This window comes from Taeniopygia guttata, chromosome 3 (genome assembly GCF_048771995.1).
Source record: "Taeniopygia guttata chromosome 3, bTaeGut7.mat, whole genome shotgun sequence".
In the NCBI taxonomy this organism is placed as follows: domain Eukaryota; kingdom Metazoa; phylum Chordata; class Aves; order Passeriformes; family Estrildidae; genus Taeniopygia; species Taeniopygia guttata.
Genome location: NC_133027.1, coordinates 445044 through 467933, shown reverse-complemented (window position 1 = coordinate 467933; position 22890 = coordinate 445044). Strand labels below are relative to the sequence as shown.

The 22890-nt window shown below is 66.7% G+C and overlaps 3 protein-coding genes across 4 annotated transcripts; 2 read left to right on the top strand and 1 right to left on the bottom strand.

Moving 5' to 3' along the window:
* The first annotated feature begins 469 nt into the window (after nucleotides 1-469).
* On the top strand, nucleotides 470-8699 carry TMEM214 (transmembrane protein 214). Of its 2 annotated transcripts, none has more exons than XM_032745313.3 (17): nucleotides 470-682; nucleotides 972-1171; nucleotides 2285-2435; nucleotides 3151-3285; nucleotides 3396-3478; nucleotides 4271-4376; nucleotides 4642-4723; nucleotides 4821-4922; nucleotides 5016-5157; nucleotides 5539-5630; nucleotides 5745-5793; nucleotides 5973-6086; nucleotides 6358-6475; nucleotides 7057-7153; nucleotides 7348-7516; nucleotides 7932-8083; nucleotides 8236-8699. In XM_032745313.3, exons 1-17 carry the CDS (start codon nucleotides 526-528, stop codon nucleotides 8360-8362), a joined length of 2076 nt encoding a protein of 691 aa, XP_032601204.3. In that variant the 5' UTR covers nucleotides 470-525; the 3' UTR covers nucleotides 8363-8699. The 2 variants fall into 2 exon arrangements, with proteins under 2 accessions (XP_032601204.3, XP_072782301.1); XM_072926200.1 differs by having other exon boundaries at nucleotides 4806-4922.
* A 1348-nt stretch (nucleotides 8700-10047) lies between these two features.
* AGBL5 (AGBL carboxypeptidase 5) lies at nucleotides 10048-20912 on the top strand. Its single transcript, XM_030269799.4, has 13 exons — nucleotides 10048-10369; nucleotides 10746-10917; nucleotides 11288-11454; nucleotides 12011-12188; nucleotides 12321-12499; nucleotides 13373-13940; nucleotides 14389-14558; nucleotides 15852-15987; nucleotides 16348-16538; nucleotides 17402-17601; nucleotides 19963-20063; nucleotides 20309-20355; nucleotides 20497-20912. Exons 1-13 carry the CDS (start codon nucleotides 10173-10175, stop codon nucleotides 20780-20782), a joined length of 2592 nt encoding a protein of 863 aa, XP_030125659.4. The 5' UTR covers nucleotides 10048-10172; the 3' UTR covers nucleotides 20783-20912.
* On the bottom strand, nucleotides 20867-21914 carry OST4 (oligosaccharyltransferase complex subunit 4, non-catalytic). The gene is given in 2 exon segments (NM_001198865.1): nucleotides 20867-21128; nucleotides 21860-21914. A coding segment is annotated over 1 exon segment (114 nt). The 5' UTR covers nucleotide 21128; nucleotides 21860-21914; the 3' UTR covers nucleotides 20867-21013.
* Between the last annotated feature and the right edge of the window lie 976 nt (nucleotides 21915-22890).

The following is a 22890-nucleotide window of genomic DNA, read 5'->3' as shown; positions in this document are numbered from 1 at the left end:
ACCACACGGCCGCCCCGAGCCCGGCCCCGCTGCCCCGGCCCCGCGCACGGCGCGGCCCGCACGGCCCGGTCCGCGCGGCCCGGCCCGCGCAGCGCCCGCGGACACGCGAGGGCAGCGCGCTCTTTGCGCGGGCTGTGTCCCGGCATGCCGCGCGGCGCTGCCTCATTTGCATGGACACGCCCCACCTGATCGCAACGCTCCGCCCCTGCCGGTGGCGCGAGAGCCCTGGGCACGCCCCCGTTCGTGACCACGCCCCTTTCCCTGCGTCATTCTCGTAGCTCCTCCCCCACGCCCCCCGCAGCGTCACGGACCCGCTGTGGGCGGGGCTCTGGGGAGGAGGCGCGCGCTGGCTCCGCCCTCTGGGGGCGTGGCCATGCCCGCCCGGTCCCGCCTCCCGGAGGGGCGGGGCTGGGACGTGGCAGCCGGCACGAGCGGCGCCTCTCCCGGGCCGCAGCCAATCAGCGGCGGCGGCGCGCGCACGCGCCCCGGCCCCGGCCCGGCGCCGCCCGTGGCGCTCCGGTTCCGATGGCGGCGGCGCGAACGGCCCCGGGCCCGGGCACGGCCGGCGGCGGGCCCGGCCGCTGGGAGGTGGTGCGGAAACCCCGCCGGGGACCTGCGGGCGGTGCCGGCAGCCGCCGTGCCCTGGGAGAGGCCAACGCCGGGCGCGCTGTGCCCCTGCCCGGTGAGTGTCGGCACACGCGGGCCCCGGTGCGGCGGGCCGCGGGTCGGGGGGCGCCGTGTGTGGGTGACCGGGGGTTCCCGGTGGGTGCTGGGGAGAGGCGGGTGTAGCTGCAGGGTGGCGCGGCCGGTGCGGGAGCGGCCGCCGAGGCCGGGCGGGCTCCGCGGGGCTCGTGTGGCGCCCCCCGGTACCGAGCGGTCCGTGCACCGGGCCCGTGCTCACGGACGGGGGCCGCGGTCTGCTCCTCGTGCCGCCCACGGCGCCTCCGTCACGCTTCCCCTCTCCCTCCCAGCGCCCATCGCCACCTCCAGCACCATCTTCCAGCTGGGCTTCGAGCGGGCGCTGCGGCGGCAGAACAAGGAGCAGGTGCCCCCGGCCGCCGAGCCGCCGCCGCGGAAGCAGCACACCGGCAAGAGCGGCAAGAAGGCGTCGGGGAACGACGCTGGAGCTCAGCCGGGCCGGTGCCGCTCGCTGGAGGAAGCCCTGAAAGCCGTGAGTTTGCCCGGCCGGGTCCCTGCGGAGCACCGGGAGCTCCGGGCCGCCGTTCCCGCTGCCAGGGGAGCCGTGCGGGGCAGGAGGGGCTGGAAGGGGATTCCTGTTCCCCTCCTCACCACTGTGCTGGGAGGAACCCCAGGGAAGCCTGGTCGTGGCTGGAACCTCCTCCCTGCCTCGCTGGCGGGCCCGGGAGTCCCTCCTGCAGCTGCTGTGCTCTGGCTGGCTCTGCAGAACCTGTCTGTGTCTGTCCTGATCGTGGAAGGTTCCAGAAGTGGCCGAGGCAGGCTGGGCTGGGCTGATGTGTCCCCACATTGCTCGGTCACTTCTCCCCTGTCCCCGTCACGCCCTGGGACCTTCACTCCCCCCAGACGAGGGGGTTCCCTCTGTGTCCCCCTGAACTGGGTGGGGGTTCTCTGCACCGCTCCAGCAGCTCCACGTGCAGCTTCTGCCCAGCGACAGCTGGTGCAGGACTGTGGCGTTCCCGTGTTCCCTGGGGAGGCAGGGCAGCGGGGCTGTCCCTGTGCTCAGCGGGGACACACACTGCGTGGCCCTGTCACCTCAGGGACGGGGCTTTTGGGACAGGTCTCCTTTCCTGCTGTACCACCAGCTGGTTTGTGTGGAATTCCTCTCCTGAGGCCGTGGTGCATGTTCAGGCTCTCACAGAGTCTGAGCCTTGCAGCAAGCCCTGATGGAGCAGCCCCACGGAGAAAAGCAGGGCATGGGTGTGTCTGGATGGCAGGAGAGGGGTGGGAGCTGCTGTGCATGCCTGGTTTGGTATGCTGGGCTGTTCAACAGGTGGGTTTGGTTGCTCGTGGCTGTTTCCTCCCTGGAGGACTCTGGGTGTGGAGTGAGGACCAGCCATGGCTGGGATCACCGTGGGCCTGTGCTTGCCATGCTGATCAGCACGTTTGGGCTGATGGGCTCTCTGGCTGGGAGCCAGCTGCCCCAGGCAATGCTCTGGAGCTCTGGCAGCGGGGGTTTTCCATATGGGATGGAGGTGGCAGCATTTCCCTCCATGGCCCCTCAGGAGTCAGAGTTACCTTTCTCCTGCCTGTTCTTTTTGCCCAGTTCTGTCCATCCTGGTTGAGTTTGTCTGTCTGTCACTTGCAGCTGGACCTGGTGGATCTGCAGAAGGAGCTGCAGAAGAGCCAGAGTGTGTTCCCCGAGAACCCCTCGGTGTGGGTGAAGGACCTGGCTGGGTACCTCAACTACAAGCTGCAGGCACCCAGGAGTGACCCCGTGCTGAGCCAGCACCCCCACGGTCCGTGTGCTGCTGCCCTCGGCAATGCTGGGGGCTGTGCTCCTTTGGGACCAGAACGGGGAGGGTTTGCTGGGCTCTGAGCTGTCCCCAGACCCGCTTTCAGCTGCTTTATTTCAAATGCATCGCTCTTTTATAGAGAGCATCGTGCACAGCAATTTCACTGGTCTTAAAGTAAAAACATCTCAGACCATTGGTGCTCAGTGAAGGACGCACGGTGGCAGAACGTATCCACAAACAATGTGAACAACAAGAGAGATAGAGAATTATTTACATTCCTTTGCAACTCTTTCCCAGGCCCTAGCCTGACAGAAACCTCTCCTTTCTCTGACTGAACTGAGAGTACCCATAACGTTGCCCATACAGCTGTGGCAAACCACGGGTTCCCCAGTCACCCCATTCTGCACTGGGGTCCCTGAGCTCTGCCTGCTGCTGCAGAGTTTGGGAGCTCGCTCTCAGCTGTCCTCCCTCCGTGCTGGAGGGATGTTGGGGCAGGATTTCCCTTTCCTGCCTGCTCACACTGAGAACATTTCGGGGGAGAGGGGAACAAAGTGTTTTCTCCAGACCCCTGTCTGTCCCACAGGACCAGCATTCCATGGGAAGCCATCCCTTAGGGCAGGAGTCCCTGCACCCAGCTCACACTGGGTCAGTTCCCCAGCTCTGCTGGGCTCTCCAGAACAGGGTCTCACCAAGCTCTTCCCTCCCTCGTGCCCCCCAGACTACCCGTACTGCCTGGTGAACAAGGAGCTGAGGAGCATCATCCGCTCCCTGCTGGCGAAGGCGTCGGATTTCCTGGAGCTCTTCTTTGACCACTGCATCTACACCATGCTGCAGGAGCTGGACAAGGCCCAAGGTCAGCACCTGGGGCTCCCTGTCCTCCCCCCAGTGTCTGCTCCTCGTTGTCTCTGTGTAATTCCTGCCCGGAGGCCGTGGTGAGCAGGACCTCCCCCATCTCCGTTCCAGGGGAGTCGCTGCACGGCTACAGGATCTGCATCCAGGCCCTTCTCCTGTACAGGCCCCGGATTGCCACCACCAACCTGGGCAAGGTGAGCTGGGCTGAGCCAGGTGGGGCTGCTGTAAACCTGGTGGGGCTGCTCCTCCATGCCACTGCACAAAGCCACTGTACCTCTCCACCCTCCCCTGCCAAGGCACTGGTGTCGCCAGTGGCTTCTGCCTGCCCTGCCCAGCAGCTCTGGACCCCCAGAGTTGGGTTTGGGGTTCCCCCTGTCTCTCTGCACCCCCAGAGCTGGGTTTGGGGTTCCCCCGTCCCTCTGCACCCCCAGAGCTGGATTTGGGGTTTCCCCTGTCCCCCTGCACCCCCAGAGCTGGGTTTGGGGTTCCCCCTGTCCCCCTGCACCCCCAGAGCTGGGTTTGGGGTTCCCCCTGTCCCTCTACACCACCAGAGCTGGGTTTGGGGTTTTCCCTGTCCCCCTGCACCCCCAGAGCTGGGTTTGGGGTTCCCCCTGTCCCCCTGCACCCCCAGAGCTGGGTTTGGGGTTCCCCCTGTCCCCCTGCACCCCCAGAGCTGGGTTTGGGGTTCCCCCTGTCCCCCTGCACCCCCAGAGCTGGGTTTGGGGTTCCCCTTGTCCCCCTGCACCCCAGAGCTGGGTTTGGGGTTCCCCCCGTCCCTCTGCACCCCCAGAGCTGGGTTTGGGGTTTCTCCTGCACCCCCAGAGCTGGGTTTGGGGTTCCCTCTGTTGCCCCAGAATGGCTCGTGGCCTCACCTGGAGCTGTGGGTCCCTTCCAGGGGCTGGGGGCTGTGGGTGCCATGGCTCCAGGCTGGGGTGGGCTGGGCTGGGCTGCACTTTTCCCAGCTGACGTGTCCTGTCCTGCCGCAGTACCTGGAGGTGTTGCGCTCCCAGCAGAGCCGCCCGGCGAAGTGCCTGACCGTGCTCTGGGCGCTGGGGCAGGCTGGCTTCACCGACCTCCAGGAGGGCCTGAAAGGTGAGAGCTGCCAGCAGCGGTGTGGGATGGCACTGCCAGCAGCTCCACTCCTGCTGCTGGCGCTGCTGCAGGGTGGAAGAGCTTGGGAAGGATCCTTACGGTCTTCAGCCGGGACAGGGAATGGCTGTGTCCCGTCCTGCCCGGAGGGACAGGGAGCGTGCTGCCCTGCTGCTCTGCAGCACAGTGCCCTCAGGCCCTGCCCAAGGGCCCTGCCCGCCTGTCCAGCGCAGGGCAGCCCGGCAGAGCCCTCCTCCTCTCCCCGCAGTGTGGCTCGGCGTCATGCTCCCGGTGCTCGGCATCAAGTCCCTCTCGCCGTACGCCGTTTCCTACCTGGACCGGCTCCTGATGTGAGTGACCCCCGTGTCCCCGCGGCTGCCAGGGCCCCGGCTCTGGAGCCAGCGCTGCCCTTGCCACACCCCAGTAGCTCAGGGCTCTGTTCTGCAGGATGCACCCCAACCTCACCAAAGGCTTCGGCATGATCGGCCCCAAGGACTTCTTCCCCCTGCTGGACTTCGCCTTCATGCCCAACAACTCGCTGTCCCCCAGGTAGGCTGGTGCATCCAGGCACGGCTGTGTCCTCGGTGTCCCGGTGCCAGCCTGGTGCCCGCCGGCCCTCGGCAGCCTCTCGCTCTCCCCCAGCCTGCAGGAGCAGCTGCGGCGCCTCTACCCCCGCCTGAAGGTGCTGGCCCTGGGCGCCCGGCCCGAGGCGGCCCTGCACACCTACTTCCCCTCCTTCCTGTCCCGAGCCACGCCCGCCTGCCCGCCGGCCATGAAGGAGGAGGTGAGCCCGGCAGGGGCACACTTCGGTGGTCCCTGGAGCTTTGCTGGTCCCTGGAGCTTTGGTGGTCCCTGGAGCTTTGGTGGTCCCTGGAGCTTCGGTGGTCCCTGGAGCTTCGGTGGTCCCTGGAGCTTTGGTGGTCCTCAGGATGGACATGTGCCGGCTGGAGCGTGGTGATGGCAGCACAGGGGTCGTGCTGCCTGCTCCCAGGGATGGGAGTCAGCAAATCCTAGAGTGGTTTGGGTGGAAACCCTTGGAGACCATCCCTCTGTGGGCAGGGGTGCTGCAGCTGTGTCTGGTGCCTCAGGAGCTGGCTGGCTGTGGCACATGTGGGATGTCTGGTGTGCTGGGGACAGGGTCACAGCTGCTGTGCCCCCTCCCCAGCTTCTGACCTCCATGAGCCAGTGCCTGAGCCTGGACCCACTGAGCTTCAGCGTCTGGAGGCAGCTCTACACCAAACACCTCGCTCAGTCCAGGTCAGTCCACGCTGTGGCTCCAAGCAGAGCCAGTGCTCACCTACAGAACCTTTGGGACGCCTGAATTCCTTCTTGGAGCTCCTGACCAAGCCCTCCGTTCTCCTTTCCCCCCAGTTTGCTGCTGAACCACCTCCTGGAGTCCTGGGAGAGCAGCAGCACGAAGGTAGGGGTGAGCAGTGGGACGGGGCAGCTGTGGGCTGGGAGGTGTCCCCGTGCTGCTGGGGGAGCTCCCTGAGCTGGCAGCGTCCCCGTGGCACCTGCGCTTGCCCTCTGGGTGCCGTGGCAGCCCAGGGGGTCTGTGGGGACAGGGGGGCTCCTGACACAGCTGCTGCTGTCCCCAAGGTGCACCAGTCACTGCAGGAAACGGTTCGCTCCTTCAAAGTGACAAATGAGGAGCTGGCAGCCAGGGGGGCCGGAGGGGACCAGGATGTGGCCGCCTGTGACGCCGCCTGCAAGGTGAGGGACGGGACAGGAGGGGACAGGGGCAGGCAGCACCCAGGGCCAGGTCTCAGCTCCGTGCTGGGGCCGGTTGGCCCCTCCTGCTGCCGGCACGTGCTGGGCCAGGCACGCAGGACACGCTGGGGACAGATGTGCTGGTCCCTGTCCAACCCCCCAGCTGTCAGCAGATGTTTCTGTCCTGGCCAGCCGGGTCTGGGTGGGGTCAGAGCGCAGCACGGCTGTGCTGGAGCCTGCGGTGACAGTGACAGGGCCTTGTCCTCCCCCCCAGGAGCTGCTGTGCAAGATGAAGGGCCGGGGCTTCCCCTGGTCACGGCTGCTGCTCGTCCTGCTGGTCGTCGCCGCTGGCTTCTTCCTGCACGACGTGCACATGCACGGCTCCTTCCAAGGTACGCTGGGGACCCACGGAACAATCCAGGGTGCACAAATCCTCTGGGAGCATCAGGCATCCCCCAGCACTGCCAGGGCCACCGCTGTCCCACATCCACAAGTGCCAAATCCACACGGCTTTTAAACCCCCCGTGGGATGGAAACTGCACCGTTGCCCTGGGCAGCCTGCACAGCCCTTTCTATGGATAAACTGGTTTTTGTTTGCAGCCTAAACCTTCCCTGTCACAAGCTTGAGGCTTTTTCCCCTTGCTCAGAAGTGATCCTCCTCCCTGGGATCCCTCCCGGGCTGTTCCCTGAGTAAAGCCCCTCGGTGTCCCTGCCTTTGGCTGTGGCTGCTGTGTGCCGTGGGGCCTGTCCGTCTGTCCGGCTGGGCACTCCCGGGGATGCAGGCGCTGCAGGCCTGTTCCCCTTTGGGAGGGTCTCCTGCTCAGGAGGTTCTGTCCGTCTGTCCCCCCGGGGGATCTCCCGAGGGGTTCCACAGCGCAGCTCGAGCCGTGCGTCCCCACGGAGTCCTTGGGGACAGACTAACACGTGTCCCCGCAGCCACGGGCCGCTCAAGGAACGCTCCTGTCTCTTGCAGCCTCGTCTTCTGCTCAGCTGCTGCGCTCCTGCGGCGTGCTGCCCGCCTCCCAGCTGGCCTGGCAGAAGGTGTCCCGTGGCTGCCTGCAGGGCTACAGGTGTGTGCCAGCGGCGTGAGGCTGTGGTGGGCACAGCGAGGGCTCGGGAGGAGCCGGGAGCTGCTCCCCAGCCCTGCCTGGAAGCACCTGCAGCTCCCACTGGAGCTCCCCCCGTTCACCCTGTGGTGGCACCTCGTGGCCGCGTGCCCTGCGGGTGCCACCGGTGCCGTGGTCCATTGGGGACTCCCTTGCAGGTGGCTGGAGCACAGCCTGGCCCAGCACGGTTCCGTGGCTGTGTCCGTCCTGGGGCCGCAGCTGGAGCTGCTCTGGAAAAGCAGCGCTGAGGTGGCCCGGACCGTGTCCCAGCAGTGCTGCTCCCTGCTCTCCTGGCTCCAGGGCAGCCTGCCCTGGCTCGGCGACTGGGTGAGTGGGGGCTCCAGGGCTGGGGGGGACAAGGAACACCAGTGGGGGTTTGTAGGGCTGGGAAAGCCTCTCAGGGGGAGGCCTGAAGTGGGATGGTGTTTGCTCCTGGCAGGAGCTCCCAGTGCTGGTGTTGTGGGAAGGGGACAGCCCAGCCCCACAGCAGGCCTCTGATGCCATCTGTCCTGCTGTGGCACTGGCCCACCCCAGCTGTCTCCAGTGACCGTGGCAGGGAGAGGGCTCAGAGCACTCCCTGGTGCTGCATTTGGTGGCAGTGGGGTGACATGGGTGTCTCACAGTGTGGGTGCCCTGGCTGCCAAGTGCTGGAGAGCGCGGGCAGAGCTCAGGGACGCTGGAGAAGGGAGGGGTGGGATGGGAGCGGCACAGGCTTGGGGTTCACCCCTCTCTGCTCCCCCAGCTCCAGACCCGGCTCCCCGAGGCGCTGCTGCACCTGGCCGAGTGCGCGCGGGAGCTGCTGCTGTTCGTGCTGCGGAGCTGCCTGCTGCCGCTGCTGCAGGGCCTGGCTGCAGTGCTGCAGCGGGGCTGGCAGCGCTGCCTCGACTCCTGCAAGTGAGCAGCCCTGCCGCCCCTTCCCCGCGGGCTCCCTGGCTGCTGCTGCGGTTCTGTCTGTCCCTGTGCCAGCCGGGGTGTCCCCTGTGTCCCCATGTCATCCCTCCCTTCGGGCTCTGACCCCCCGTAATCCCTTCTCCTTGCTTTTCCAGCGGGGACGTGACGTGGGAGTGTGTGGGGGACCACTTGACGAGCTTCACCTATTCTTCCTGGATTTACCTGCAAAACGCAACCCTGGCCCTCAAAAACTGGGCCCTGGCCATGATTTCTGGACACTGAGCTGTTCCCTCCCTGAGTTCTGCCTGCCCAGGAGCTCCTGGGGCGCAGCAGGACGCGGGACAGCGGCGTCGAGGGCAGTGCCCGCAGGAACTTTGGGCCAAACCGGGGCTTTTGGGGAGGTTTATTTTTCTGGGGGCTGGGGAGACACATGTCCAGGTTTTTCCACACCCTGTGACTGCTTTGGCTTTCCCTGTCCCGCTGTCCCTGGGTGGGTGATCTCCATCCCCCTGTGTTTTGCCTGCTTACAGGATCAGGGGTGGACACCTGGAGCCCCTCACCTTCCCACCCCTTCCCACCAGTGAATGAACTGATTTATTTTATTATTTTTTCCTTATAATTGCTCCGTATACTTTATATTTCTTCCTAATTTCTTCCTAGTTCTTCGACCCCCACCTCTGCCCATGTGGGTGGGTGTGCACGGGCGTTGGGACACCTGTGTTCTCACAGGTGTGTGTGCAGCATCACCTGTGTGTGCCTCTGTGCTCACCCCATGTGGGCACGTACAGGTGTCCGTGCCTCCGTGCACACCTGTGCTCCGTGTACGTGTCTGTGCACAGCGCTGTCCGGTCACACCCCTGTGTCCAGTCACACTGTGTGTCCACTCACACTCCAGTGCCCACTCACACCCCTGTGTCTGCTCTCACCCACTGTCCACTCACACTCCAGTGTCCACTCGCACCCCTGTGTCCACTCACACCCACTGTGCACTCACACCCAGTGTCCACTCACACTCCAGTGTCCACACCCCTGTGTCTGCTCTCACCCACTGTCCATTCACACCCAGTGTCCACTCTCACCCAGTGCCCACTCACACCCACTTTCTGGTCACACACTGTGTGTCCACTCACACCCACTGTCCACTCACACCCCTCTGTCCACTCACCCACTGTCCATTCACAGCCGACTGTCCACTATCACCCCAGTGCCCACTCACTCACACCCACTGTGTACTCACACCCCTGTGTCCACTCACTCACACCCACTGTCCACTCACACCCCAGTGCCCACTCACTCACACCCACTGTCCACTCATACCCTAGTGTCCACTCACACCCCAGTGCCCACTCACTCACACCCACTGTCCACTCACAGCCCCGTGTCCACTCACCCACTGTCCACTCACACCCCTGTGTCCACTCACCCACTGTCCACTCGCACCCCCGTGTCCACTCACACCCACTGTCCACTCACACCCACTGTCCACTCGCACCCACTGTCCACTCACACCCACTGTCCACTCGCACCCACTGTCCACTCACACCCACTGTCCACTCACCCACACCCACTGTCCACTCCCCCACTTTCCACTCGCACCCACTGTCCACTCACACCCCACTGTCCACTCACACCCCACTGTCCACTCACACCCCACTGTCCACTCGCACCCACTGTCCACTCACCCACTGTCCACTCACCCACACCCACTGTCCACTCACCCACTGTCCACTCACACCCCACTGTCCACTCGCCCCCGACCGTCCGGTCGCACCTCTGTGGGCGTGCCCCTGGCCAAAAGGGGCGTGGCCCTGGCCAAAAGGGGCGTGGCCCTGGCCAAAAGGGGCGTGGCCCTGGCCGAAAGGGGCGTGGTCTGCCCGTTGGGGGCGTGGCCTGTGCCCTGCCAGCGGGGGGCGTGGTCGAGCGGAGCGGCGGCCCCGGTGCCGCCGCGGCCGTTGCCGAGGCGCCAGCCAATGGGCGGGCGCGTTGCTGCGCGGCGGCAGCCAATGGGCGCGCGCGTTGCTGTTGCCGGGCGGCCCGTACCGGCCGTCCCGCGGCCGTCCCGGGGCGATGCCGGTCCCGGTGCTGCCGGGCCATGGAGATCCGCTGCGGGGGTCTCCTCTTCAGCTCCCGCTTCGACTCGGGGAACCTGGCGCACGTGGAACAGGTGCGGCCCACGGAGCCGGGGGGCGGCCCCGCCGCCCGCGGCAGCGCTCTCCCCGCCGCCGACTACGAGTTCAACGTGTGGACGCGGCCCGACTGCGCCCACACCGAGTATGAGAACGGCAACAGGTGCGGCTGGGCGGAGGAAGCGGGCAGGGGCGGCTGGTACCGGCGGGGGGCCGCGGGGATTCCCCGGGGCGGCTCCGGCGGGGGCCCGGGAGTGGCCGGTGGAAGGGGCGCGGTGGGGCTGGGGGAGCCGGTGGGGTCAGGCGTGCCCTGGGAGGGGATCGGGGGTCTGACAAGCTCTGCCGGGACCGAGTAGGGCTGGGTGCCTCGGGAGGAGGGGGCGGTGGGGCGGGGGTCTGAGGAACAGGGCTGGGAGCGGTGCGGGCGGTGTGGTTCCGCCCCACCGGGGCTCCGACGGGCTCCCGGTGCGGGGAGAGGCACCGGAGAGCTCGGGGGGCTCCTGCCCGGGCTGAGGCGGCGCCGCTCCACCCCTCCCCAGGTCGTGGTTCTACTTCAGCGTGCGCGGAGGGGCCCCGGGGAAGCTGATCAAGCTGCACATCCTCAACATGAACAAGCAGAGCCGGCTGTACGCGCAGGGCATGGCCCCCTTCGTGCGCACGCTGCCCGTGCGCCCGCGCTGGGAGCGCATCCGCCAGCGGCCCAGCTTCCAGGTGAGAGCGCGGGGCTCCGTGTGCCCGGGGGGCTCCGGGGGGGCTCCGTGTGCCCGGGGGGCTCCGGGGGGCTCCGTGTGCCCGGGGGGCTCCGTGTGCCCGGGGGCTCCCCGTGCCCGGGGCAGCTCTGCGGGCACAGCCACGCTTCGCTGCCTGCGCTGGGCTGAGCCCCAGGTCCTGCTGGGCTGGTGGAGCAGCCGGTTTGTTCCTGGCATCTCCAAGGGAGGGACAGAGCAGCAGCAGCCGCTGTGCCACGGTCCAAGGGCCAATGGCACGGGCACCCCCGGTGCCTGCGGGGGCCGGAGGAGAGCAGCAGGGCCGTGCCGCGGTGGCCGTGCCCCTGAGCCACGCCCAGCCCTGTCCGTGGCAGGTGGTGGAGACGCAGTTCGTGCTGTCCTTCGTGCACCGCTTCCTGGAGCACCGCGGGGCCACCACCTACTTTGCCTTCTGCTACCCCTTCTCCTACACCGAGTGCCAGGACATGCTGGCACAGCTGGACGGCCGCTTCCAGGACTGCAGGCACATGTCCCCCAGCAGGTGTGCCCCGCCACGTTCTCCTGCCTGGCTCTTGTCCCACCTTCCCTGGCCTGTGCCTGCTTGGGTTCTTTCCCCTGGGGGAGCTCTGTGTGCAGCAGGAGGGTCTCTGCGCCCGCCCCATAGCTGCCCTGTGCCCCAGCTCTGCACAAGCAGTAGCAGCAGCTCGCCCTGAGCTGCCCACGGGATTCGAGAGGATCCTTCCTTGCTCTGGAGCCCAGTCCCTCCTGCCAGCATGGGTTACCTCCCTGGTGGATGAATCCCTCAGTGCCCTGTCCCTCCTGCTGGGAGGCATTATCTCCCCATGGGATGACCTGAGCTCCTGTGCCTGAGCTGATCCTTCACGGGGATCCAGAGCAGGGGGGTTGGGCAAGGCAAACACCAGCCCTGGGTCCCCCTCCTCACCCTGAAGGAGCGGCTGCTCGTGCTCCCAGCAGGCCCAGAGGGTATCTAGCTGCAAACAGCCCAGATGTGGGGTGGGCGCTGTGGGGCTGGGGCTGCTCAGCTCAGGCTGTGAGTGTGGGCAGCATTCCCAGCCCAGCTCCCTTCTCACCCACAGCCCCCTCGACTCGGTTTACTACCACCGGGAGCTGCTGTGCCACTCCCTGGACAAGCTGCGTGTGGACCTGCTGACCATCACCTCGTGCCACGGCATGCAGGAGAAGCGGGAGCCCCGGCTGGACAAGCTTTTCCCGGACACCAGCACACCCCGGCCTCGCTGCTTCACCGGAAAGAGGGTGAGAGACCACGCCGCCCTCAGGGCTGGAGCATTTGGGCAGAGTTTGTGGAGCAGAGTCTGTGAGACCCTTCGCCATTGCAGTACCCTGGGGCAGGCAGGACACCCCCTCACCCCGTCTGTTTGTCCCCAGGTGTTTTTCCTCAGCAGCAGAGTCCACCCAGGAGAAACCCCCTCCAGCTTTGTCTTCAACGGCTTCCTGGACTTCATCCTGCGGGAGGAGGATCCCCGTGCCCAGATGCTGCGGCGCATGTTTGTCTTCAAGCTCATCCCCATGCTGAACCCCGACGGGGTGCTGCGGGGCCACTACCGGTGAGTGCAGGGCCCGGCCGGGCTCTCCTGCCTGGGAGCCTGCTCTGTGTTCCATGTGGCTTGGAAAAGTCCTCCCAGACCACTGAGTCCAGCCATTCCCCCAAGGAGAAGAGGCAGGAGCAGGTTATTGGGATATGGGTTGGTAGATGTGAGCGAAAGGTGAGTGTCCTTCACTGATGGGGAGGAAATGTCCTTTACCAAAGATGTGGCAAAGGCTGTGAGTTTGCTGAAGAAGGGAGCTCAGAAAGCTGATTCTGTGCTTTTTGTAACATTTATAAAAATCATGGAATCCTGGATTCATTTGGGTTGGAAAAGCCCTGTGAGACCATTGAGTACAACCATGCCAGCACTGCCCAGGCCACCAGTGTCCCCTGTCCCCGAGTGCCACATCCACAGGGCTTTTAAATCCCTCTGGGGATGGGGAGTCCACCCTTGCCCAGGGCAGCCAGTGCTAGGGCTAGACAGCCTTTTCCATAAAGAAAGTGTTCCAAATATCCAACCTAAACTTCCTCTGGTTCAACTGGAGCCTGTTCCCTCTGGTCCTGTCTGTTGGTCTCTGGGAACAGAGCCCAGCCCCTCCACATGGCTCCATTCTCCTGTCAGGGAGTTGTAGGGGGTGACAAGGTCCCCCCTGAGCCTCCTTTTCTGCAGTCTGAGCCCTTCCAGCTCCCTCAGCCCCTCCTGGGGCTCCGTTCCCTTCCCAGCTCCATTGGTGTTTGGGGAGGATCATGCAGGACTGTGCCTCAGTGTGCAGTGTCAGTGCTCTGGCAGTGTCTGGTACGGACAGAGCCCAAAGCCCTCGGCGCTGCGAGGCGAGCTCAGCTGTGCTGGGGCAGCCTGGAAGGGGCTCAGCTCTGCCGTCTCTCCCCGCAGAACCGACTCGCGCGGGGTGAACCTGAACCGGCAGTACCTGCACCCCGACGCCGAGCTGCACCCCGCCGTGTACGGCGCCAAGGCCGTCCTGCTCTACCACCACGTCCACAGCCGCGTCCTGCCCGGCTCTCCGGACTGGAGGACGTTTGTCTCCCCGCTCAGCACCAGCTCGCTGAGCGTCAAATCTCCCAACGGGCCCGTCCCGCCCGTGGAGGCCGCGTTATCGGAGCTGGACAAAACCAACAACCTCCGCAACTCCCCCGGCGCCTGGCGAGCCAGCACCCGCTCCTGCCTGGCTGGCGCTGGCCCCAGGACGCTGGCCCAGGGGGCCAGGCTGTCAGAGAGCGCAGAACGAGCCACCTGGATCCTCCCATCAAGCCACAGCCCCGAGCACTGTGAGGAGGGGCCGCGGACGCCTCCCCCGGCCCCCGGCCCCAAAGCCGCTGAGCCCCCAGAGCCCATCGCGCCCCGGGACAGTGGCCTGGCCTACTACGTGGACCTGCACGGCCACGCGTCCAAGCGCGGCTGCTTCATGTACGGCAACAGCTTCAGCGACGAGAACGACCAGGTGAGGGCACGGCCAAAACCCGGCGCTGCTGCGGCTGCCGGGACCCTCCTGCGGCTGCCGGGACCCTCCTGCTGCTCTGCCCGCCGCCCAGGGGCCCCAGCGCACTGCTGCTGGGAGAGGGGCATGGAATCCCTGTCACAGGTCCTTCCTCTTCCTCCTCCTTCTTGTTCCTCCTCTCTCTCCTCCCCCAGTCTGGTGACCGGGGCAGCAGGAGGTCTCAGATTCCCCCTGGGAGCAGACGTGGGTCAGCAGGGTGTCCTCCCAGCTGGCTGGCAGGAGAACCCATCGTGGGGTGGGCAGCATGCCCTGGGTACAGCTGGAGCTTGTGAGGCCGTGGAACTGGGCAGAGTGGGCCCTGCTGCAGCCCTGTGCTCGGCACTGCTCCCAGCGGAGCAGGATGAGCAGCCAAGGGCCCCCACTCACCCCTGTTGCTCCCTGCACTCTGCAGGTGGAGAACATGCTGTTCCCCAAACTCATCTCCCTGAACTCCCCGCACTTTGACTTCACGGGCTGCAACTTCTCAGAGAAGAACATGTACGCCCGGGACAAGCGGGACGGGCAGTCCAAGGAGGGCAGCGGGCGCGTGGCCGTCTACAAGGCCCTGGGCATCATCCACAGGTAGGGCAGCTCCAGGGCCACCCTGGTGGCACTGAGTGCTTGTGCTGGGCGGGAGATGGTGGACAAAGGGGGAGCCAGTTCCGTGGGACAGACACCTGAGTGGCCCTGGAGCGGGTCAGCAGAGGCTGGGCCTGGTTGTGCCGGGTGCTGCTGTGTTCCTGAGATGCAGGCTCAGCCAGGCTCCTTTCCTTCCTGTTCCTCCCCGCCCCTCCTGCAGCTGCTCTGGCTTCTCCCTGCTCTTGCACAGCTTTCTGAGGGGAATTCTCCTCTTTCCTGGGTGTTCCTGTCTATACTGAGCTGTAATTATGTAGCATCCCCATGGCTGTGTGTGAGATTCCAGCCTCAGCCCATCAGTGATCCCATGAGTTGGGGATTCCTGTGATCCACCACTCTCCCACCTGGGATGGGATAGGGATATTCCTGGCCTGTTCCTGTGCTGGGAGCATGCCACAGGGTGAGGCAGGCATACCCACAGACCAGAGGATCTCTCAGTTTCCTCAGTGCTTGCTGTGTACTCAGCTTTGTGCCCAGCACCAGTCCAGCCCCACAGGAACACACACACACACACACACGTGGGCTTTGGGCTTGGGTCACTGGGGAGTTTTGTTCTGTGACTGACCTGCAGCAGCCAGGTTGTTGATCCAGCAGCAACATCCCAAAAAGTGCTGGGAGTGCTCACAGTGCACATGTGGGCCCTCAGGCAGAGTGGGACAGAGCTGCTCAGGTTTTCTGCTCTGCTGGCCCTGCAGCTGTCTCTGGGCACTGGGGCAGATGGGAGCCATCCCAGCTGGCAGCTCCTAGCCCACACTTCTCCATCCCTCCTCCTTCAGGAGGAAGTGCTCCAAGGCACCCTGCGGGTCAGACTGTGGCTGCCCACTCCCTGGATTGTCGGTGTTGACAGTAGATAATTCCCTTTCTCTACCCATCAGGGCCCCTCCCATTCCCCTTCACCTTCCAGAGGTGACCAAGAGGTCTCCTCACAGGGACCTTGGCACTTGGGGTGCCACCCTTAGACATCCATCCTGAATTCCCATCATGCAGATCTCTGGTACATCTGTGCATCTCCACACAGGGCATGGGCCGTTCCTGACGTCAGGGGGTGCTGCCCTCAAAACCCTGCCACATTCCCTGCACTTCTGTGTCCTTTGGAGCAGGATCCCCTTCCCGGTGCAATGGAACCCCCTTTCCAGTGCCCTGAATCTGCTGAAGTGGCTCTCCCGGGGGAATAATGCGGGATGACCCCAGCCCTGCTGTGGGTGTGTGGGGTAACAGGGGCTCTCTGGTGCCCCACAGCTACACCCTGGAGTGCAACTACAACACGGGGCGCTCGGTGAACAGCATCCCAGGGGCCTGCCACGACAACGGCCGGGCCAGCCCCCCGCCACCGCCCGCCTTCCCCTCCCGATACACCGTGGAACTCTTCGAGCAGGTACGGGGGCCTGGGGTGAGATCAGAGGGTGCGCTGGGATCTGGGCTGGGGTTTCTTTCCTCCACTTGCTTTGCTGTCCCAAGCTCCAGGGAGCTGCCCCTCTCCCCAGTGCCCCCACTCCCTGGCATTCTCTCTTCTCGGAATCCCCCCTTCCTGGTGCCCTCATCTCCCCTCATGTATCCCCCTTCTCCTGGTGGCTTCCTCTCCCTGTGACCCCCTCACTACCGCTCCTCTCTCCAGTGTCCCCCAATGCTTCCTTCCTTTCTCTTTCTTCCCCCATGCTTCCCCTCTCCCTTGTGCCGCACACTCCCCCGTTCTGCTCTGTCCCCGTGCCCCTCACCTGTGCCCTGTCCCGGGCAGGTGGGCCGGGCGGTGGCGGTGGCGGCCCTGGACATGGCCGACTGCAACCCCTGGCCGCGGATCGTGCTCTCGGAGCACGCCTGCCTGGGCAACCTGCGCGCCTGGATGCTGAAACACGTGCGGGGGCTGCGCGGCGCCAGCGGGGGCCCGCGGAGGAGAGGAGGTGCCAGGACCCCCCCCAGGAGCTCCACGTAAGGGCTGGCGGGGGCGAGCGCGGGAGCTGCAGGATAACGGCACTTAGAGGTGATAAATGTCCCCAAGTGAGTCACCTGCCAGGGTCACTGACCTGGGCCTAGCTCTTCCCAGCTCGGGGAGCTGCGGGTGTCAGTCCCTCTGCTCCGAGACATCAGCAGAGAGGGGCAGAGAGTGAGCTGGTTGGGATTTGGTCTCTCCTGCATCCATGTCCAGCGCTGGACTGGGATGGGAGAGGCTGAGGGAGCTGGGAGGCTCAGCCTGAAGAAGAGGAAGCTCAGGGGGACCTTCTTCCTCTCCATGGTTCCTGACAGCAGGGTGGAGCCAGGTGGGGGTTGAGCTCTGCTCCCACGGGACAGGGACAGGACCAGGGGAAATGGCCTCGAGTTGTGCCAGGGGAAGCTCAGGCTGGATGTTGGGAACAATTCCCACTTGGAAAGGGCTGTCCAGCACAGGCTGCCCAGGGCAGGGGTGGAGTCTCCGTTTCTGGAAGGATTTAAAAGCCCTGTGGATGTGGCACCTGGGGCCATGGGTCAGTGGTGGCCTGGGCAGTGCTGGGGAAGGGTTGGACACCATGATGTCTGAGGCCTTTTCCAAACTCAGCAATTCCTTGATTTGGGACTGGGGTGAGGAAGTGGGAGCCCTGAGACAGCGCTGCTGGGACAGCGATGTACAGCGCAGGGCGCTGGGGCTGCAGCTCTCAGGGATGGTCCTGGTGACATCCTCGTCCACAGCTGTTCACAGCTCCTGAGGAGACGTCCAGGGCTCTGCCAGAGGTGGTGCTGGGCTGCGGTGGTGGGTGCAGGGTGCAGAGGGGAGCCCCCTCACCGTGCTGGGCTGACCCCCTTCTCTCACCCCTCAGTGGGCTGCCCACCTCGGCCTCTGACAACGCGCTGGCCCGTGCCAGGAGCTTCAGCAACGGCACCAGCGGGAGCGGGGGCAGCCAGCAGGACTCCCCCCGGATCCGAGCCTCGCCCAGCTTCACCTTCGGCAGCCCCAGGCCCCCGGCCGCGGCCCCGCAGAGCCCCGTGAGTGGCGGCAGCACCCCGGCCCCGGGCAGAGGTAAGCCGGGCTGGGGGCCCCTCGCGCGCCTGCTGCGGCGCCTGTCCGGCTGCTGCGCGGCACCACGGCCCTGAGGGAGCTCACACAGTGACAGTGGGGCTGTGTGGGACAGCGAGTGTGAGGGGCCTGTCCCCACGGGAGGGTCCTGAGCCAGGCCTGCAGCTTCACAGCCCAGCTGAGCTCCTGCTCCTCAGCCCTTCAGCCCTGGCTGGGCAGGAGCTGCTGCTGCTGCACTGGGGTGTGGGGGCCCCTGGGCACTGGGGCTGCAGGGAGATGCCCCCCCTCCAGTGCCGGGACCAAGGGGCTTCTGGAAAAGCCAGCACAGAAACCTTTGCTCAACTTCCCACTGCTCTCAAGCATTCCCGAGGCCAGCAGGGACACACCAAAGTGCCTTTCCCCTCTAGGCACTGGCTGGGCAACAGTGGGTTGTGACCTGTGAGCTGGCAGGGGGCACCAGGGGGTTTCCAACATGCAGAGTCCCCTCTGGTGGGGGCTGATTGCTGCAGTGGGGTGCCACAGTCAGGCAGGACAGTGGCTATGCCCCCTGTGCTAGCATTGCCACCGTGGGGCAGGGGCTCAGGGCCGTGGGGGGCAGGCAGTGGCAGCGGGAGCCCTGCAGCCCTGTGCTCCCATGCACTGTGGGGCTCAGCCCTGGGGGCACCGTGCTCCAAAGCCTCCCAGTGCCCAGGGCTGGGGGTGTGAGCTGGGGGCAGGTGCCTGGCAAAGCTGTGTTTGTGTTGAGCTCCGTGTTCCTCTGGTGTCTGTTGTGTTGTCCTCGGGGTTTGCTGCCCAGCCTTCTGTCATGACTGTGTCTTGTCTGCCATGAGAACATGGTGGGGAGGAAATAAAAGGCTGATGTTCTCATGGGCACGTTGTTCCGTCTGTTCCTTTGGCCGGGCCCGCCTGGAGCGACCCCTGGCCCCATCCCTGGCTGAAGGGACTGGGGACAGTTGGGGGCGTGAGCAGGAACAGACCGTGTGAGCCGGAGGGGCAGAGCCTGGTCCCTGGTGTCCCCAGGTCCGACTGGCTGGGGTCTCCTGCCTCCTGTGCTGCCCACTGGCACGGCCTCCCCCAGCAGTGACCAGCAGAGTGAGTGCCCCATGGACACTGCACCCTCGTGCTGCCTGGCACTGGGACCAGGACCCGGCTCTTCCTCCCCTGCCCTGGCATCAGCTGGACCTGCTCCTGCCTGGCCACTCCAGAGCTCCCCGCTGCAGCTGCTGCAGCTCTCCCACCACCTTCTCTCCCAGCACTGCCACTCTGCACCTCCGAGGGGCCCAGCACGGTCAGCACCACTGTGTGCACGCAGGGATCAGGGCCCAGGGGTGCTCGGAGCCCTGGCTGTGCCCCCCAAGCCCCACGCTGGTGCCCTCCGGCTGGCTGTGCCACCCAGGCTCTGCCCTCCCCAGGCAGCGGGGAAGGAGCTGGGTGTGCTTGGAGGCGTGATAGGGTGGGGCAGGATGGCACAGGGGGGACACCCGGGTGCCCTGGTCCTGTCCCACCCTCCCCCTTCTTCCCCGAGTCCCACTCCAGCCTGGCCACACCCTGGGGAGCCCAGCCCTGTGTTCATGCCAGGGTGAGGGGGTCTGCCAGGTCCCCCATGACACCCTCAGCTGCTGTTGGCCTTTGCTGGCTGAGGCTGGCACCGGTTGTGGTTTCAGTCCAGGCAAAGCCAGCTGCCACCTCCAGTACCTCCACCAGCAGCAGGGGCTGTGGCCCATCCTGCCCAGCAGAGGCTCCTGCTCGCAGGGTCCCATTTGCTGCGGGGTCTGGCCCTGGCTTCACCCCAGTGGGAAGTGTGCCCCCCACCTCGCTTCTGTGAGATGGGGAGATAATGGGGCTGGGATAAAGACTTCAACTGAGGCAACTCAGGTGTTCCTTCAGTGCTGTCCACTGCAGCCAGGCCCCCAAACACCTTCCTTTTTCCCCCCAGCTCCCCTGGCTGAGATGTCCCATGCCCCAGGACATACCCTGGTTCAGAGCTGTGCTGCCCGCAGCTCCTCACTCCTGGCTAAGGCTGGCCAGCATGGTCACACCAGTGCCATGGGAAGCCAAGGCAGGAGCTTGGCTGGAGCTGGGGCACGCAGCACTGGCAGCACGAGCTGGGACTGAGCTCTGTGCCCATCGCTTCCTCCTGCCAGCACCAGCCCCTCCCAGGGCGACCCTGCGGTGCTGGGCTGTGCGGAGCGGCCTGGCCCTGGCAGAGCTGGCAGGGAGGTGGCACTGGGAGGTGGCACTGCGGGGCACCATGGCACTGGGCTGTGCCAGTGTCCTGCGATGGCTCCAGCCCAGCTGGTGACCCCGCCATGGCACTGAGCCCCTCGCCAGCGTGGGCTGAGCTCTGTCTCCTCTGTCCCACAGGGACTCTGCCCAAGGGCACCCCGGCAGTGCCGAGCACCAGCCACGGAGCACGGGCGGCACAGCGAGGCGTGCAGGAGCTCCAGGACATGGCACCTCTGCAGGTATCAGAGGCACCAGCAGGGCCTGTGCCCAGGGAAGGGGCTGTCCCATGGCTCTGCTGGGTGGGCCCTTAGCGGGGGGACATGTTTGGGGGGCTGCCCTAAAGACTGGGAGCCCCTCAGGGACTGGGAGCCTCCCCACCTGTAGGGCTCTGCCAGTTATTTCTGTCCCACACACCTTTCCCCAAGACATGGGGAAACCCCAGGGACAAAGACCTGGCACTGATCCTCTTCCCTGCTCTCCACAGGTGCTGCCCATGAAGCTGAATGCCCGGAGAACCCCGGACAGGCCTGGGTAGGTGCTGCTGCCAGCTGCAGTGTGGGCTCCTCTCAGAGCCCCTGCCCTGCCAGGCACGGAGAGCTGGGTGCCCGGACAGGGGACTGTGGGGCTCGACAGGAGCTTTGCGCCCCACTGACACCGGTCTCTGTCCCACAGGGCTCTGCCCGGAGACCCCCGTGCACCCCGGGAGGGTGATGAGCACCGAGGGACCCTTCCCACGCCAGGGCAGAGGCCTGTGCCCCGGGCTCCGGCCCCGCCGTACCGGGGAGGCGCAGCGCGGGCAGGGCTCCTCCGGCCCTGCTCCGCCCCGTGCCTGCAGCGCCCGGGCAAGGGCCCCGCGGCCCCCCTGTCCCTGCCGGCGCCGGTGTCCCCCGCCCCGGCCCCCCAGCACCGATCCCCCCTCGCCCAGCTCCTGCCCACAGCGCCGCTGCTCCTGCGCTGAGCCCGCCGCGCTCCCGGCCCTGCCCGCTCCTCCCGCGGGCCCGGAGGAGCGGCCCGGCCCGCGGGGGTTTATCAAGCGACACGGTTTTGTCGTGAATCATCGTGTTTCCGTTAAAGCTGGTTTGGAAGGAGCTCGGCCTGGCGCCTCCCGGGACGGCCCCGCGGGAGGGAGGGACGGGCGGCGGGAGCGGCGGGGCGGCGGGGCCATGGCGGTGCCGGTTTCACGGGCTCCTCACTCCTGCTTCTTGGGGTTGTTGACGGCCACGTAGTGGTACAGCACGACGAGCAGGAAGAGCGAGACGCCCAGCATGTTGGCGAAGATGGCGAGCTGCACGTCCGTGATCATCCTGCGGGGCCGGGGGGACGTGCACGCTGGCATCCCGCGGAGGGACCGGCCCTCACCGGCACGGCCCGCCTCCCGTCCCGCCCGGTGCCCCGGTGCCCACCTTGTCCTGGCCTCCCGGTGCCCGTTCCCCCCGGTGTCCCGCTCTCCCCCCGGTGCCCACTCTCCCCCGGTTCCCGTTCTCCTCCCGGTGCCCCGCTCCCCCCGGTGCCCGCTCTCCCCGGTGTCCCGCTCTCCCCCCGGTGCCCGCTCTCCCCCGGTTCCCGTTCTGCCCGCGGTACCCGCTCTCCCCCGGTGCCCGCTCTCCCCGGTGCCCCGCTCTCCCCCGGTGCCCGTTCCCCCCGGTGTCCCGCTCTACCCCTGTGCCCGCTCTCCCCGGTGCCCGCTCTCCCCGGTGTCCGCTCTCCCCCGGTGCCCCGCTCTCTCCCCGATACCCGCTCTCCCCCGGTGCCCGCTATCCCCGGTGCCCGCTCTCTCCCCGGTGCCCCGTTCTCCCCGGTGTCCCGCTCTCCCCCCGGTGTCCCGTTCTCCCCTCGATGCCCCGCTCTCCCCGGTGTCCCGCTCTCCCCCCGGTGCCCGCTCTCCCCGGTGGCCCGTTCTCCCCCGGTGCCCGTTCTCCCGGGTGCCCGCTCTCCCCGGTGCCCCGCTCTCCCCGGTGCCCGCTCTCCCCCGGTGCCCGTTCTCCCCGGTGCCCGCTCTCCCCGGTATCCGCTGTCCCCGGTGCCCCGCGCTCACGCTCCGGTCCCGCCGCTGCGACACGTCTCCCTGCGCGCGCCACTTCCGGTCGCGCGGCACGGCGGGAGACGCTTCGCCCCGGGTGTGACGTCACGGCAACCGGGCCCGGGCCAAGCGGCGGGGCCGTGGCCGCGGTGACGTCACGGCGCCCGGCCCCCGGTGTGACGTCACGCCCCGCCCCGCCCCGGGCCCGCCCCGCCCCCTGGCGGCCGCCGGCGGCTCCGGCTCCATACAAGGAGCGGCGCGCGGGCGGGGCGGGGCCGGGCGGCCGCGGCTAATTAGCGCTAATGACACTAATGACAGCTCACCGCGGCCGATGACAGCGCCGCCGCCGCGGGGCTCTGGCGGGACGGGCCGCACCGGGCTCTGCAGCGGCGGCGTACCGGGCGTGCTGGGCAGCACCGGGCGGTCCGGAGGCAGCCGCGCTGCGCGGGGCTGGGGCGGGCTGCGGCCCGGGGGTCCCGCGCGGATGGGCTCCGGTCGGGGATCCCGGCAGCGATCCCCCCGCGTCCGGCCGGTCCCCGGCCCGGTGCCCCCCCCGCTCGGCCGCAGCCCCGGCGCGGTCTGGAGGGCCCTGGCACACGACAAAGGCACGGCGCCCATGGGCCCCTATAGCTCCCTAATAGCCCCCCATAGCACCCCATAGCCCCCCATAGCTCCCCATGGCCCCCCATAGCACCCCATAGCACCCAATAGCTCCCCATGGCCCCCCATAGCTCCCCATAGCACCCCATAGCACCCCATAGCTCCCCATGGCTCCCCATAGCACCCCATAGCTCCTCATGGCCCCCCATAGCTCCCCATGGCCCCCCCATAGCACCCCATAGCTCCCCATGATCCCCATAGCACCCCACAGACCCCCATGGCACCCACAGCCCCCCATGGCCCCCCCATAGCTCCCCATGGCCCCCCCATAGCACCCCATAGCTCCCCATGATCCCCATAGCTCCCCACAGACCCCCATGGCACCCACAGCCCCCCATGGCCCCATCCCTGTGCCCCCATGGTCCCCCATAGCTCCCCACAGCCCC